Source organism: Apis dorsata, unplaced genomic scaffold (genome assembly GCF_000469605.1).
Source record: "Apis dorsata unplaced genomic scaffold, Apis dorsata 1.3 scaffold_930, whole genome shotgun sequence".
In the NCBI taxonomy this organism is placed as follows: Eukaryota; Metazoa; Arthropoda; class Insecta; order Hymenoptera; family Apidae; genus Apis; species Apis dorsata.
The window spans coordinates 180,577-198,603 of record NW_006264040.1 but is presented as its reverse complement, the minus strand read 5'-3'; the positions used below and the strand labels follow the sequence as shown (position 1 = coordinate 198,603).

The window sequence follows — 18,027 nt, the reverse complement described above, 5'->3', positions numbered from 1 at the left end:
CGAGCCGAGTCCCTCGGCTGTCTCACCCTGCTTCTTGGTGTAACAGTGTCCACGGTGTTGTCCTCGAGCGAGATTTTTTTTTTTTCCTTTTTCATTGAAAGAGTGATTAGGTGTATTCGTCTTTTTTGGGGGGGGGAAGAAATCGACCAATTTTCCTTGAAGGGGATGGGGTGTAATTGGTAAAAGTTGTACGTCTATACGGAAAGTAGTAGCCGTCCAATCATTTCGAGAGAAATTTTTTCGAGAGGAGTTGTGAAAACTTTGAACTGGTGAACTTTGGAGATGAGAATTGTCGAATCGTTGCTGCGGTGGAAGAGATTGGTCAGAGTTGTATCGGACTTTGAGGAAGGGAGTCGGTGATAGGAAATTTGGAATTGAATTATCTTGTATATCTCGTTGTGGTGGGTAGAGATATAGGAGGAAGGAAGGAAGAAAAAGTTACGAGGGGATATTTAAGGAAGTTACGACGCTTGAAGATCGATAAGATAGGATGGATCAGAATCAACACGGTGATCGATCGAGTTCAAGTGAGTGAGAATTAAACTTTGGGAGTTATCTTTCCATCGAACGAAAGGTGGAAAGAATTATAAAACTTTGGCGAAACACTTGATAATTTAATAACAACCTTCCATCTATAAAATCTTTCCAAAAGATCACTTTAACGGAATTCGAAGCAAGGATGTACCAGAAGAAGCCAAGAAAGTGATCGCCAGTGACGAAATAATATACAATCAACATCCAAGTTGTGAGTGAGCATGTCGAGTGTGCATCAGTGACCAAAGCGTGACCAAAACGAAAGTGAGCAAAATCCATCCATCCTTCTCAAATCCCACGAAACGCACCCCTCCCCCAACCCGGTTTCAATCCCGGTCGAAATTTTCCGCTCATTGCCGAACTATGCGTGGTGCGAGATGGTGTGTTCTCTGACCAACAACAACAACACCAACAACAATAACAACAACAACAACAATAACAGTGGTAAAAGCTGCAACGACACCGGTGGCGAGCCGTGCACGGACTTGCGATCCAGCCCAGAGGCGCAGCCGGGCGAGAACATGTCGTCGTTGAGCGACGCTCACAGGCGGAACAGCCACTTGGAAGGCGACAGAAGTTCGTCGGCAGGCTCCTCTCTGGGCTCGTGCTCGCCCCCCCCGGCCTCGAGCCACTCTCCACCGCCTCCCAGGCCGCCTTGGCTGCACGATTTCCACGCGGCGGCCGCCCCTCACGTCCTCCAATTCTTGAACCTGAGCGCTGCCGGGGGCAGCATGCTGGCCAGCCAGCCTCTCGCGGCGTTGCACTCGATGGCGGAGAGGAGCCACCATCAGCAGCATCAGCAGCACCAACAGCACCAACACCAACAGCAGCAGCAACAGCAGCAACAGGCCCACCACCATCATCATCATCAACAGCAGCAGCAGACAGGGGGCATACAGTTGCCGAGGATCAGCGTCCCCTTGTCCACGATCACGCAAGGGCAGGCGTCGCCAACGGGGAGCGGGAAGCACAGCCCGGCAACCTCCATCACCTCCGTCGGAAGCAATCCGCACGGTATCGACACGATATTGTCGCGGCCGGCGGCCACCCATCCTCAGGCACCCGTGTCGGCGACGCACGCCGCGCTTCAACCGACGCCGCATCCGCAGCACATGACGGCGCCTCGGTACGGGATGCACGCGGGATTCACTGCTTCGTCGGGTTCGTATCTTTTATTTTTATTTCCCTCCCTTTTTTCTTTTTAGAAGGGGATGAAGCATCGATTGGTTTTCAGGAGGGTTGAGGGGGTGGGATCAAGAATGGATGTTTAGAAAGTGATGGAATAATTATTCGGATTTTTATGGAGCTACAGGTTTGGGGAATTTGAAGAATTGGTTTAGGTGTTTAGGGTTGGGATAAAGAGATATCGAGAGAGGGAAGATTTAAAAGAAGTTTAAAATGGGTATAAAATGGAATAATTATTTGTATTTTTATTATAAGTTAGGGAGTTAATTAATATAGAGTGTATTAGATTTGAGAAGTAAGGGTAAAGATAAAGATGTATAATTTAGAAAAATGGAACTAGTTATTTGTATTTTTAAATTAGAAGATTTAATTAATTAATGTGAGAGCATTCAGAGAAGGAGAAAAATATCTACATACAAGATTTTATCAAATGAAAATGAAGAATATAATAGAAATAAATATAGATGCACAAAATGGGAAGATAGAATTGTGAGAATAGTTTTATTGGTTGGATTTCATTAAGATGTGGAAGAAAAATTGGAATGGGTTGCACGTATATAAAGTGGAAAAACAGCATTGTAAAAATAGTTTTCTCGTTTGTAAGATGTAGGGCTGATTGATTAGGGGATGGAACGTTGAAGGGATTAGGGTTTAAAGATGTGCAGGCGTATAGAAGGAGAGAATTGTAAAAATAGCGTTGTTATTTGTTGAGATTTAAAAGTTGGAATTTGGAAGATTTAGAAGTGATTGATAAGGATTGTATATAAAGGGTTACGAATGCGGAGGACATTTTGATAATTAGTATTCAGAGAATGTACAGTGTACAGTATGGAAAAAGATAACTGTTTAAAGAATATACAGATAAAAAGATTTTGTACAGAATAAAAATATTTTCATTGTTTCTTATAAGATTTAAAAGTATTTGAAATATTTGTAGGATTGATTGATAAAAATTATAAAATGAAAATTAGATTCATGGAAGATACTTTAATATGAAGAGGTGTGTTAAATGTAAGATTGTAGAAATATTTTTGTCGCTTATGAAAATTACAGGAATGCGATTAAAGAATTATAATTAGAAGATAAGAGTGATAAGATACATGATATATTTATATTTATTTTAAAATTGGATTACGTGTTTAGCTTTCAAACACAAAATAAATAAAGAGGAATTTATAGATGATTAATTCTGTGAATCACTGTCACATTTTATTATAAATTTATAAAGATTGTCGGCCTATAAAGAAGAAAAAAAAGGATTACGTATATTTTTCAAAATTATAAATAGTAATTTCGGAATAAATTAGATTAGAATTTATAGTTTTCGTTCTCATATATTTTTTCTTGTTGTTTTGTTGTATCTCTATAATTAAACGAAACATCAATTTTTTAATTACAGTCATAGAAAATCAATTTTTCAATAATAAACATTTTTAATATTTTCTCTTTTATTGTTCAAAATTACAATTATTCTTCAATATCTATAAAATTGTTCAGGAAAATAAGTAAATAGATAAGTAAATACGTAGATTTATATAAGTTAAAGTAAATTATAGTTAAATGAAAGCCTGGTGAACTATAGATATAATTTTTATTTCATGATAAAAATCGATGATTAAGTAGTTTTCATTGGCGACAATAATTTGTAAAAAAAAATTTGATCGAAAGAACACACAGAATTCATTTTACACGATTTTTATTCCAATTTATACATTGCTTTCGCGGATATTAATTTCGTAGGAATTAATTTCAATAAAATGAAAAACGTCAGCAGTTACAGATTTATAATTTGACCGATGGGTATGATCGATCGTGTCGACAATCGAAGAATAAAAATGATCCCTGTCCGCATGTAATATTAGAGATTTAATACGATATTTCATTCGATTTAAATTTTGATCGATCCTTGCAATTATTATTATTGCCAATAATAATCTTATTTTATTTAGACTCTCAAAATTTCTTTCTCTTACGAGTTTCTTTTACTTTAAATTGCAATCTGTACAAAATAATAATATTTATAAATGAATACAACAATTCGGTAATAAATGGACGAAATAAAATTATAAGTGTTTTTTTTGAAAACAGAATTAATATTATTTAAAAGAAATAACTGTACATTCTTTGACGTATTATTTATAACAAGATGTCTCTTATTTATTTATATCCTTAACGTTGTATTATTAGGTTTTATAGGAATTGAATATCCATAGTAAATTTTCTTTGATTTTAAATTCAAATAAAAAACGTATAGATTCGTTTAACATAAAGCGAGAAATTCTTTTTCAATTTCTCGATTCTGTTTAAAATTTCATGTTTTTTCGCTCGTTATATCTCTTTTAATCTTGATCGATATCAAGATTATATTAAAATGTAAACCGACAGGAATAGAATTCTTTAATGTCAAATTTTTCGAATCGAAATACAATTGTTTTGATTTCTCTTTGATTTATTTTTACTTCGTTTATCAAAAAGCATTTAAATACATCTGTTAAATTTTTTTTTTTTTAAACTAATTTTGATTCGAATCCCGATTTTTCAGTGAATCAGTTTTTCCTTTCTATGCATTCGTTCGAATGTAAATTTAAAACGGAAACATTCGGTTGTTATTTTCATTTCCTTTCTTATTAAGAATATTCGTTTTAAATTGTTTTAGTTGAAATTAAACGTGTTCTTGCGCAAATACCGCTCTCTACCCTGTGCACGAGCAATAATCTGTATCTGTCCAGGGGCTCTATCTTGAACTTGATCCCGGATTATCCGTGCATTTAAAATGATTAAAGCGCCAATTATTTACGGCTGCGTCCGTGTCGCGTTATTACGTAGACGAAATGAAAGTGAATTTCGAATAATTTTCCAAATGATCGGATATCATTATTCACGATGGCTGACGAACGCCATCATAAATTTATTGAAATTTTCGTTTTACATTTTTTTATCGGTAAAATGTCAATTCGGGAATAATAATTTGTTTACTATGAAATTAAAAATTTCAAGAGTTTTATATGAAAAATTCGTATATTTCAACGCGTTGAAAATTTTCGTATTAAAATCATGTATTTTTATGTATCGAGGAATTTTAATTTTTCATCGTTTTCTCAAATTATATAACCACTTTTATTAGATATATATCTAAACTTTTAAAAAGAATTTATGAAAATGAATACACACGAAAATAACATAGTTTTATTTGTTTTTATATGGAAAATTTTCTGTGATAATATGTAATGCAGTAATATGTAATTTACATTTAAGTTTTAGAAGTAATATGTCGTAAATCGAGTTTTTTGTAACAACGACGATACTAGGCAACGCGGTTGAGCAACACTGTAGACACTATAAAATTGTTTTCCTTTCAATAAAAGAAGAAATCCATGGCGTGGCACCCGTAAAAGCAACCGTGGGGTCCCCAAAGAATCTTTCGCGATTTATATCCGCTGCTGTGCTACTTCTGCCTGTGGCGGACGTTCAAATATCTCCAGGAATCGTTCTCATAATTCGCCATAATGGAACCGGCTATAGTTTTAAAAAAGGCCACGTTTCGCACGCGCGAACATTGTTTAAGATCTCTCGATCTTCTTCTCTCTTATCTTCCCTTAATTTACGTTTTTTGAAAATTAATTATGATAACGAAAATGTTAAATAGAAATGAAAATATTAAAATTAATAATTTATCGTTGGGGATACTTTCTTTTTTTACTTCTTTTTTTTTATGTTTCAATGATATTTTTTAATTATTTTTTGAAAGAATAATATCTGATCACGAAATATAAATGTGAAACAGTTTTTTTTAAAGAATAACAATTATTTATTTAAAATCTTCGTTGTTGTAACATTCAACAACGATTTATGATTTCGAAGAAAAATATGCAAAAATCCAATTGAGCAAGATGTTAAAAATTGAATTATTTATCTTCGTCTATCTACTTTATTCCCATAAATTGTCCAATAATGAGATTCTCCAATAATTTTGAATGCAGAAACTCGATGGATCTTAAAATCCGACCTTATTCCTGGCATCACGAGCCTAATTCATGAACCCATGAACCCCGGTCACGTGCCCTCCTCGTTCATAAAATGTGTTTAGTATTTCTATGCTGCTCTTGATGGCCGTGCTTTTAAATTTATGGCATTATACTTTATGTGTGCGAGTGTCGCAATATCATTAATAATGGACGTACCAGGCTCGATGAACCCTTCAGTGGCGTGAAACACCCTCGATTCTCACGTTCTGCGATACAACATCGTTAAAATGGCGAAATAAGAGCAACAGGGAGGAGTATAATCACTCGGACTCGCGGTTAAAATTTCATTTTCTATTTGTTTCCATATTAAATTCCATTCTGGTGTGTATTAAGCTCGAGTAACGATAAGTTGAGAGGAATAGATTGAAGGAAGAATAAATATTTATATTGTTGGTAATTTTAATAAAAGTATATTCATACTCTGCATCAAAAATATTACCTTTCATCATATAGTACTCTTACAGTATTATATATTTTATTTCCTAATAATTAAAATAAAAAAATATAAATATTTACATTCCTGTTTCAATACGATCATTATATTATGAATTATTTTATTTGATTATCTTCCGGTTTTGTAGAGATCGAGGTCGACTTTAAGTCTCAAACTTGCCTAACCAAATCGGATAAACGCGTATACTCACACGAACCAAAGTTAGCGTATTTTAGGTTAACCACCTGACGACGGTAGCCAAGTTGGCTAGAGATTTTGATTCGAAATAGTTGCTATGATAAACTATATCACTTTACGTGATCCAAAAAGGAAAGCCAATTACGTTGTAATTATTCGAAAGTATTCAAAATTATAATTTCTCGAAGAAACAATTATCAATAACAATTATTAAAACTACCTCAAAAAATAAACTATCCTCGAGAATCCCTTGCAAAAAGTGAGATCACACTGTTGAATTAAATTTTATTACAATCGTTAACAAATCCAATCAATCATAAATTCCTATACACGTATTCATTGCTAATTAATCCCCTCGCTCTGTCGATAATTACCAAAAATACGGTATCGTATCTCAATTTCTCATAATCAAACAAAATTCCAATTTATACGTATAAATATATATATATATATATATACAAGGGTTAACGGACGCTCACCTCCGATTCGAATAATTTTCCCCACCGATAGAGGATAGAAAATGTCGCTAGTACGCTTTTCATCGAGCACGCTGTATAAACATGTATGTATATATCCCGCCCCCGAGTAAAATAGGCGAGCAATGCATGTCGCGCAATACGGAATGCGCAGGTTCGATACGAGTCCCCGTGCGTTCATTCAGCCACCTCTCGGCTTCCGGCGTGGCTGCTGCATCTGCTTTCACGATAATTCACCGCCGTTTCACGCGGAACCGGAACACGACGCGTTTAATTTTCCGTTTGCTCGAATATCGTTTCCTGTTTTCGATCGTAATTGGCAAATTTGGAGGGGGGAATTTCGCTGCCTATTTTCCATTCACGCCTGCTTTCGCGTCTATCATTGATTTCTGAAGCTTCGAATTATACATAGTTGGTATTGGTCGTCCAATATGGTGGATGTATTTGAATACCTTGGAATATCGTGGAACGTTGATTATACGTGTATATATATATATATTGAAATTTCAATTGTTTCGAATTGATAATGATAATTATGGACGATTTGAATATGGAATGAATTATGCGTTTAAATTGTATTCGCGTTTTCCAATGATGTTCGAATTGTGGAATATTCAAAATGATATTAAGTAGGTGTCGTTAATGATTAGAGTTAAATGTGATTAAAATACGTACTCTCGGACTGCTGGTTATTCGAAAAATTTGTAATCAATATTCCATTAAAAACAGATAGATTTTTAAGTTTAGAGTTAAAAGAAAGTAATATTCTCTCCCTAGTTGTTGAATATTACTTTTTACCGATCGTTTGAAAAATTTTGTGATTGTGGGAAATGGCTCAGAATTTGAAAGTTTGAATATTCATCGCTTTGAATGGCGGGAAAGGTTAGGTCTTTGAAAATTGAAATGGAAAAGCTTGGATCTTTGAATATTCGTGAAATTCAAACGTTTGGAAAATTTGTCACGGTTTGAAAATTTGAAAGTTTTGAATATTTAAAGATTCGAGAATTTAAAAGTTAGTAGTACTCGCGGGATATTTAAAATTTTTATATTTCAAATCAAAAATAATATTCGAATCTCTCGTGCTCTTTCTCAACTCTTCAAAACTTTGTAACTTAACCATAAACACATATCGTAAATTATTTATTAACACAACTCAGTCAATCAATTAATTCCATAGAATTTTTTTCAAAAAACATCTAGTCGCCGTAAAAATCTCCGTTGGAGGTTCGATTAAAAGTGAATTCACCGTTTTTCAGAAGCGATCCAACCGTGTTACGACACCGATCTCGAATATTTTTGTTGATGAGCATGCACCAGCGCCCCCATTTTTACGATCCAATAAATTTTATTTGATCCGAACGGACAAAAGTGGTAACGATCGTATCTCGCGCGTTGCGTTTCCAATGCTCGTTTCTTGGCCGAGGAGCAACATCGCTTAGGTAGAACACTAAAAACGGAAATAACGTTTTATTGATGGATACGAGATAGAGAGAGAGAGAAAGTTTGAAAAGATTTTTTAGTGAAAAAAGAGGAAGAAAATAATAGAATTATACGATTTTTCCTCGAACTACTACTACGATTAACGATTAGATAACGCAACAATATAAGTTAATTGGAATTTCATAAATCTGATGTGAATCGGATCGAGGGATGGAAATAAGAATTCGATCGATTGAACTTCAATTCAACTTCAAAGTTCAATCTCTTGAAAGGGAAATTGAAGATCTTTGTCATACTTTAAGATCAATATTCTTGAATCTCGAGTTTGGTAATTAATTATACGCGAAATGAGCTAATTTAAAGAAAAAAAAAAAAATTCTCCGATCCGAATGTGAAAAATTGTTTCACAAGAATCGTGAATTTTCAAACATTTTACAATCGGAAACGATGTAAAGAAATTTCGTAATATCGATGATAGGGTTCGATCGTGTGGAGCAGTTTTTGCGAGAGTTGGAAACCTCTCTCTTGTGATTGGATTGTTCGTGGCCACACGCGTCGGGTTGCGGTTCTCCGGCGCTGGCACGATCTCTTTGAAAGATATAGGGAACTGCGAAGGGGATACAAATAACATCACTTTCCTGTTGGAATTTCTTGCTGTCATATTGTCACGCCATTCGGCTGTATAAATCATCGCAATATTCTAAATTCTTGTTACGTTTCCCCAACAAATAATCATCGATAAAAACGTATTTCTGAAAATATCTGAACGATTTTATATTATATAAAGTATAATTTTTTTTTTCTTCTCGCTCAATCGTAATTTCCTTCAATTTCAATTTCTTCTTCTAAGCTATATATCACACTTCTCCATTAAAAAAAATATTAGAAAAGAATTTAATATTTGATGAATCTCAAAACATGGTAAGATTTATAAAAGATAAAGATAAGTTGAAATAAACTGGAGGAGGAGCGAGAGAAAGGAAAGAGGATAGTTTCATGACACGTTTGCTTTGAATGCAGGTATCGGGCAATTTCAACAAAGAACGGAGCCACGGCATCCTGCTGTCTATTGGCCAGGTCTTCAGGGATTAGTCAGTGATCCCCTGGGATGGCGAGCAAGACTGCACACACGTGAGTTTTCTTTCCCTACGAGATGTATTTCGCCGTACCACCACGTGTACACTCTTAGTATATCCGATCTATTAGAGCAGAGATTGTTCGTGACATTTTGCAAATAAGATAACGAAAAGAACGTGGAAGAGTTTAATCTTTGCCAGTAAGTGAAATATGTCCAGTCTTTCGCGAAAAACAATATTCTTTTTTTTAAATTCTCGTGGAAATGGTTTCCTTGAAAAGAGCATCCTATTTTTCATGTTATTAAGTACATTAGTTTTGAGTAAAAAAAAATAGATTCTTTTCTTTTTTATAATATATTTTGCAAACGAAAAAATACCAATCTTTCCTTCAAATTTTTAATATCATTTGTTTAAAAATTATTTTTTTTTTATTTTTCCTTTAAATTAAATAATTAAAGAAGAACATCCTCTTCCTTAAACTTACGAATATAAATATTTTTATTTTTATTTTTCATTAGTAAAGTAACGCAAATGAACCCTTTCTTTTAACATTTCCCAATATTTTCCATTAATTTCATAATTCCATAAAAATTCCACAAATCCCCAAAATGTCGAAAGAATCGATCACATATATTCTCTTGTGACGATTCATACGAAATGTATGAATCTATCATACATGATTTGACTAATAGAAATAATATTTGTCCCCGAATAGAGGCCCTTCTGTGTGAAAAAACTCGAAAAAACAAGAGAGGAAAGGAGAAAGGGGAGGGGGAGGGGAGGAAAAAAGGAAGGAGGAGGTTGAAAGTGAAAAAAGATTGGATTCAAAACATCGATCGGTAGGTAGGGAGGGATGGCATTTCTCTGCCCACGGGATATTTCGTTTCGCCCGATATTACTACAGATTTGACAGCTGCTCGTGTTTGCTTTTGCGGCGAGGAGATCGGTTGACCGGAGCGAAGAAACACGTGTCGTCGGGGAAAGAAACGTTAAATACCCGTTCATGGATCTAAGAAAATAAGTTTTTTTATAAAGAAAGGGGGAAAGAGACGAAGATCGACGAATGCTTGAAATTTAACAATTTTTCTTCCGTGTTTAAATAGAATTAAAAATACGAAATACGTTTGTTTTTATTTTTGTTGTTATAATTTATCGCGTCACATTTTTTTAATATTTCATTAATCGTTTGTCACGGATTTAAAACAAGAAGAATCGGAGAGTTTCATCGAGCAATAACTTAATTAGAATATTCGTGGCTACAATGAAAAATAAATTGATTTCTTAATTAATTAACAAATCGAATCTCCAAGGAAAATTTAACTGATTATAAAATATCGTAAGAGGATTCAACGACGTCAATTATATCCAAAAACATTCTCTACAAAGTACCGATAAAAGCGTCTCCAAAAGTCTCACAGACCTAGCACCACCCCATAAAGTTGCCATACTCGCGAAACCTCGGGGAAACTCTCTCCACAGCGATTTGTAAAAGCGATTAAGGGCGCCACAAGGAGAGAGAAAAAAAGGAAAATCAGGAATACAGAGTGAAAGAACACGCGAGGTCGGTGGAAAGAGAGAGCCATCCCCTTTCGAGGGCATACATCAAGCGCCGCCGGTGGCACATGTGTCGGCACACCACCACCCAAAACCGAAAACCCGCTTCTGTTTTGGAGGGATGAAACACGGGCAGAAGAAGGCCGAGCCAAAGTTTAAGCGCCCTGCACACTTATCGCTTCGAGAATTATTATGAGCCGATCTCTGATATCGTATTATCTGTTCACAATCGATGCCGCTCGTTGGCAGCAGAGTTTTACAATCCTTTCGAGGCTAATGATAGAAAGTAATTTTTACGAAGATCAACGTTGGAATATCACAATTTTCGAAAACTGCTCCAAGTATTTTAACGTGTAACAAGATACAAGAAATTTAAACGAATATCAAAATTTTTGAAACTTTTAAACAAGAAATACGTATTCATACCATGAATTTATTATATAAGTGGTAAAGTTTGACAATTATATTTTATGTAATCGCGTTCAAGATACCACTATCTTCGAATAACTCGTTCGAATTTATTCCTGATATTAACATCACGAGAATGAAAGAACTAAAAAATAATTACGAATAAGATATAGCTTAGCGTTGTCAATAATCAACTCTGACTACAATTACCATAAATCGCAAGCAAAAAGAAATCCAATCTATAAAATCGAAATATATCCGTCAAAACGGATATTCCCTTGTATTAAGAAAAGAAAAAAGAAAACCCCAATTTTCACCTCAATTTTTCCCACCTTTCCTTCCCCAACTTGCAACCTACTACACCGATATCAGAGATTCTCGTCCACGAAAGAGGGAGTGGTAGCCTGGAAGCAGTGTGCAGGCCACTTAACCCATCGAAAGGAGGAGCGAAAGGGGAGAAAGGGGGGTGTAGCAAGAAGGATGACGAGATAGGATGTAAGTACGCAGGAACGTACGCGTGGATGGGCGTGGACGTGGAGAGAGGAACCGCGCCGTGCGTTGTTGGAACGTGTCGTCTCGGCCACGGATGTCACTCTCGAACGAATATAAGAGGGATACATCCGTGGTCCGCCTCGGCGTATCCGGAATATCATATTCAATATCAACCCTCGAATATCCCTGCGAGGCCTCTCCCTTTCCTCGCTCACGTGAATAACTCTCGGCAATATTTTAACTGCGCCTTTCCTCCCCCCGTTATCCGCGGTGTATCCCGCCTTTTCTATCATTCCTCCTCTCCTCCTCCCCCCTCCCCTTTGTTTCTCTTCTCTAAGTTGAGTTACGAGCGGGAATATGGTGGATCGTGTCGATACTACTCCTCCAGTGCTTTATATTCCTGGCTGGTTAGGTCGATCGGTTGCACAAGGTGGTGGTCCTTGAACGATCGTCGCGGGACATGGTTTATGCGATCCACGGGAACGGTTTTATCTTTTTATTAAATACCTGGACCTTCGGAATTGGTTGGCATCGATGGGGTGAGAGGTGTTACGGGGGTATTTTGGGGAGAGGGGGATTCGAGAAGGATGGGGTGAGACGATTTCGAAGGTGAAAGGAAAAGATGATTTCGATGGATGATCGAAATTAAACGCTGGTGAATTTATTTCGCTGGTAAATTGAACTCCCCCTTTTTTTATTTGTCGTTCATCATTTTATGATGAGATTTAAGGAAATTGTAATATTTTATTTTTAGAGCAAGGATTGATCTCAAGTAAAATGAATTAATATTATTATTCACTGTGTCAAACCACCATTCATCATTATTATTAATAAGACAATCAAGATTAAATAGTGAAAGAAACGATGAAGAATGAATTTAAAAAATTCTTCTTCTTCTTCTTCGTACTGTTTATATAATAAAAAGAAATCAATATCGAATATAAAATAATTTACAACAAATTCTATCGTATAAGAAAACGAGCGGAGATACGGGAACAATTGAAGAAGACAGAGATATTGAGAAGGGAATGTCGACTAAAATTGGTGGTATGGTAATTAAGAAGGGCTTGGCAGGAGGAGGTAAAGGCAGCACGCGGTCAGACGCGTTTACTCGCGGCGGCACATGGGCCGAAGGGGGATGATACGAGGAGGGGGTTGAAAAGGGAGAAAGAGGAGGCGTGGGGTCGTCACAACGGTATGGGTTGTGGGACTTTAATTTAATAAAGCAATTTGTAACGGAATACGGAACGAGGCAATAATGGCCAGTCGGCGGGGAGGGTTCTAATGAGCTGCTTACCGCACTGCTCCACCCTCCAGCCAGCGATCGACGCTACACGTTTCACGCGATATCCCCTATTCGTCTACTTAGAAACTGCTGCTCAACTCACCTCGCCCTGTATAATTGTATAAGTCCAAGCTTTTTGCGGAAATTTATCGTCACCCCTGTCAACTCTCTCGAGCAAGATTGATCTTACCTTACGTCGAGGGTGGTGTTGCGGGAAATCTGTGATGATTGTTCAAGTTCCGATGGAGGAAAGCATTGTATCATTTCTGTCGATGGATTCGTTGTTTTGGTATTTTTGAGGCTGTAAGGGAAGATGATGAAAGTGGTAGATGGAAATGTGATATTCTCAACAAATATATATATATATATATATATATATACGTAGATTATGCTGGAAAAATCTATCTCCGTTCGAAGTTAATTGGACATATTTCGCTGACACGAATATCAAACTCTTGGAAAATTTTAAATAAAAATCTTCGAGCAATTAATCTTCAAATCAGCAAAATGTTTCGATCGAAGGATTCTATCTTATATCGATATCGAGATATGAACGAAATCTCCACGCAATTTTCCAGACCGTTAGCTCCCAACAGCAACCAAGAGGCACGCGTTAATCACGGTTTTTCCCGCGATAGATCGTCTGTGAACGTGTTTTCACCGCGATAATCTCACCCCCTGTCACGCGCCGTGCCATTCAACGATGCTATCTCTTACGTAGGATCTTGTATCCCTACAGGACGAAAGGGGATCAGTCGTGAAGGCAAGGATAACGATAACAATGTCCGCTTATTTGCGGAACGAGGAAGCCACGTGGCAGCCACGTGCCGCCACCCGCCGAGACGCCATGATTGCGGTCTATCGCACAAGTGTTTAACCCTTGAACGCGTGATTCCGTCAAATTAAACTGTGATCTCAGTTTCTTTCCTTTTTCGATGTTTAGATAAGAATATTGGATAAGTTAGGGGATAAAAATGGAAAAAATAGTAAAAATATTTAAATAAAAAAATGGTATCTTTAAGAGGGTGAAATTGAGAGGGTTAATTTTCATGATTTTTTTGATTGATGAAATTCACAATGTTGAGAATTCGAATTATTTTTCTTAGGTTCGTAATTTAAATTCATTTTTAATAAATAATTTGGAAAAATTATCTTTCTTCAAAAGAGATAATATTGTATATTAATTTGTAATAGATTAATTATGGATTTTTTTCAAGACAACTAACTAAATGGAAACTAACTAAATTTTTATTATTATTTTCCAAATTTTCAATTCAATCATTAAAGTATCTGTATATACGTGTTTCTATGATTAGAATTATATTAAAAATAATGTTTTTTAGGTTGACGATGTAAATAAAGTGACCGGTTGAATATGAATCTACCACAAAAGGTAGACTATTTGGAATCATGGTGTGTTATCGTAGAATAATTGGATGGTTTTCAATAGATGTGTCGTACAGAACATTTTTGGCGTGTAACGAGATGTAAATTTATGACGCAATTATCGATAGCCTATGTAAATCGTCGGCACGAAACGCGTTGGCCGATGGCAAGAAGAATGACGCAAAATTGATGAAGATTAATTGCTTGATAAAAGTGACCGCAACTCCGATTGGTTTGATAAGTTTTGCGATAATGTCGCTATTCAACCACCACATTTTAATAACATTCAACAGTAATCGTATATTATATAATACATTGAGATAATGTGAAAAATTTAAACTATTGTCTTTAATTAATCATTTTTTTGATTAGATTAAAATTTCATAAAATCAAAACACCAAATCAAAAAGATAATTTCTCAAAATTTTTCCATAATCCAAATACTCACTATTATAAACTTCTCAAAATTTTCTCTCAAAATTTCAAATCCACAATATCTTAAAACCTCTCAAAATCTCGAGCAGATATTATAATGTCTACTTTATCCAAAATATTCATCTGAAATATTTAACCCCCATTTTCCTCCCCCTACCCTCAACTTCATACCCACCCAATCCCAGAAGAATCACCGTTCAGTTTTCCTCCCAAACAATCCACAAAGATCTCGATCCACCACTCCTCGCTGTGCGCCGGATGCGCCGAGTGGCCGACATCTTTTCTTCCTCTTTCTCTCTCTTTTCTTTCCTTTTTTTTCCCCCCTTCCCTATCCATACCATCGGATGAATAGAAATAACGGCTCCTGGAAAGGGATCCGTGTTATTAGAGCGACGAGGAGAATTCCCTGGAAACGATATCGATGTTACAGTGTCGCAACAGCTGGGCTGTCAGCAGACGATGACAGGATCCGGCGGAACCGGCGAGCACGAGGGCGGCAAGAAGAAGCACACGAGGCCGACGTTCAGCGGACAGCAAATCTTCGCCCTCGAGAAAACGTTCGAGCAGACGAAGTACCTAGCGGGGCCGGAACGCGCTAAATTGGCCTACGCCCTCGGCATGTCGGAATCGCAGGTCAAGGTAAGAGGAGACCGCTTCTTCTCGCTTTTAGGGGTGCTTTTCCGAGCGATTAAAGGGTCGTTAGAGTGAGACGTGTCACGATCTCGTGCCTCGATTCGATGAGTTTGTGGTGGGATTGGGTGAAAAGATTTGGAGGGGAGGTGTTAGATTTTAACGAACGAGAGTTGTTTCCTTGCGTTGATTTCTTCTTTTTTAATTTTTCCCTGTTTTCTTTCGATGATTTAAAAGGGTTGGTTAGGAAATGTAACGTTGATCGTTTCGTTGTAATTTCACAAAATCGAAGATCGTTGATCACACGTGACGATTTTCGTATCGTATGTGTGTTTTGAAAATAAATATTGTGCTTTGGCTTCCTCCTCTTCCCCTTCATTTTCTTTAGATTGTTTTTTCGTGGTTTAAGGGGTCGGTTGATTGTCACGAATTTTCTTCTGACGATTACGTTTCGATTACATTTGGACGATTTGAAAGAAAAATTGCAAATTGGTTGAAAATAAAAAAAAAGTGGAATTTTTTAACGAAAAATCTCTTTTTCTAAATGCTATTCGTAATTTTCCCAATTCTAATTATTTTCTATGTATTAATTCAATTGATATTAACAAGTTTATCGATCTTTATTAAAGAAAATTGCTTCCAATCAAAACGATAGATGATATTCCCAAGAAAATCTCTAGGTTCAAAAGTTTCTCTTCCATTTAACGTTCAAATATTTTCGATTTCTTAGCAAATAATCGTAAAAAGAAAAAAATATGGAGAAAAACAAGATAGAAATTGGGGGAAAAATGGCGGGCGAGAAATTAGACATTGGAATATCGCTCTAGAATGTGGCGTTTGCTCGATGCTTTTAATAAAGTTTACGCTAATCTCCGATAAAAACGTCCAAATGATTTAAGCGTGCGCCCGGCTAATTATGAGTAACAGATGTAGATGGGTTAATAAAAATTCATAACAGTTGAAGCGTTTTCGAGCCGGGTCCGATATTAATCCGTGAATGATGGAACGGACGGCGGGGGTTGCGATAAAAAGTAAAATCAACTTAAACTGCTGCTGCTGTTTTTAACGGCCGCCATCGTTTAATATTTCCTTGTCGGCTTAAACGTTTAAGCGGGGATTACAACCTCGAAAAATCATCCGTTTTAATGACCAACAGACTTTTTGTTGCTTCGATCTCGATCCCTCTCGACAGACGAATACTCGTCGAAATAACTATTTCATTCTTCCTGTTATTATTTTCTTTTTTTTATTTTTCCCCCTCCCTCTCGACAAATTCGATATTTTTCGTCACTTCCTTTTTTGCTGCTCTAATTTGGAATACATTGAAATCGTTCGATTTTATTATATGTCGTTAATTCCGGCTTATTAAGGGTTGTAAATCACGTATTGAAATTGCGATTATTAATGGCACGAATCGCAGGATAAATGGTTCGGTGTTATAACACGGAACCATTTAAGGGAAATGGTATGTAAAGAAATATGACGGTACCGAAATTATTTTAGAATTCAGAATACTAAGAACAAGCAATCCGTATATGTATATCTTGTTCCCGAAACTGAGAATATTAATATTACTATTATACCAAAACAAGATCGATATTAAAATCCTTATCCTCGTGACGTAACGATATTAGCCGATAATTTCAGAGAATGTAACGTAATAACGCGCGCAAACAAAAGAACAGGGTCGAAAGGCAAAAGGTATAAAATTAAAAAAACGTGTCCAGATCCGATTCGTAATCCAGCAAAGAGCCCCCTGGTATCATCGCGAGGATTCGCCTTTGGGTGGGGCGTCAGCTTTCCTCGTTCTCCATTCTCGCACCCTCCCTCCGCCAGGGGAGGGCGTAATTTTAAAACGCATTTGTCCGCCGCCGGCTTACTCCATCAACGCCGCGAGCAAGCTTCTAACGAGGCAGCTTGTAAAAAGTTCGAAGGATAAAAGAAGGTGACAAAACAGCCGGAGACGTGTCAAGCTTTGCGGCACCTGCGTCATTCTCTCCCTTCTGTGTCTCTCCCCCACCCCACTTCCTTCCTTCTCCAAACCGTATGAAACACGGTTAAGAGGGACAAGGAGAAACGTCGAAAGCCTCGGTTCACGACAGCTAACCGTCACTTCTCGTTCCCTTCCAACCCTCTTTTTTCATCCACTATGCGCCTCTCTCTCTCTCTCTATTCCTCCTCTCCATCTTTTCCACCCTCGCCCACTATCTCCTTCTTCTCCCCCACCCCTTCAAAACTTCTATTACCTATCTCTCCCGTATCCTTCTACACTCTCCTCTCCTCTCCTCTCTTTCTCTCTTCCTTCCTTCCTTGCACCATCTCCTCCCTACATCTCGTAGTACTCGTGTAGAAGAAGAGTTAGAGAGAAGAAACTCCGTTTCTGGCGAAGCCTCGTGCAAAACGGGTTGCCCCGTTCTTCGCTCCTCCGCTTCCCCATCTTCGACCCTCGCCCTCTTCAACCGTTGTGTTC

General features: G+C 36.9%; 1 protein-coding gene across 1 annotated transcript in view; it reads left to right on the top strand.

The window, feature by feature from the left end:
• The first annotated feature begins 666 nt into the window (after positions 1-666).
• The window catches only part of LOC102672127 (homeobox protein Nkx-6.1-like), a 33,152-nt gene continuing 15,791 nt past the window's right edge, over positions 667-18,027 (top strand). The window contains exons 1-3 of the mRNA XM_006623686.2: positions 667-1,695; positions 9,312-9,422; positions 15,358-15,566. Coding sequence (XP_006623749.1) covers positions 912-1,695; positions 9,312-9,422; positions 15,358-15,566 — 1,104 coding nt within the window. The 5' untranslated portion in view covers positions 667-911. The remainder of the gene's footprint in view (positions 1,696-9,311; positions 9,423-15,357; positions 15,567-18,027) is intronic.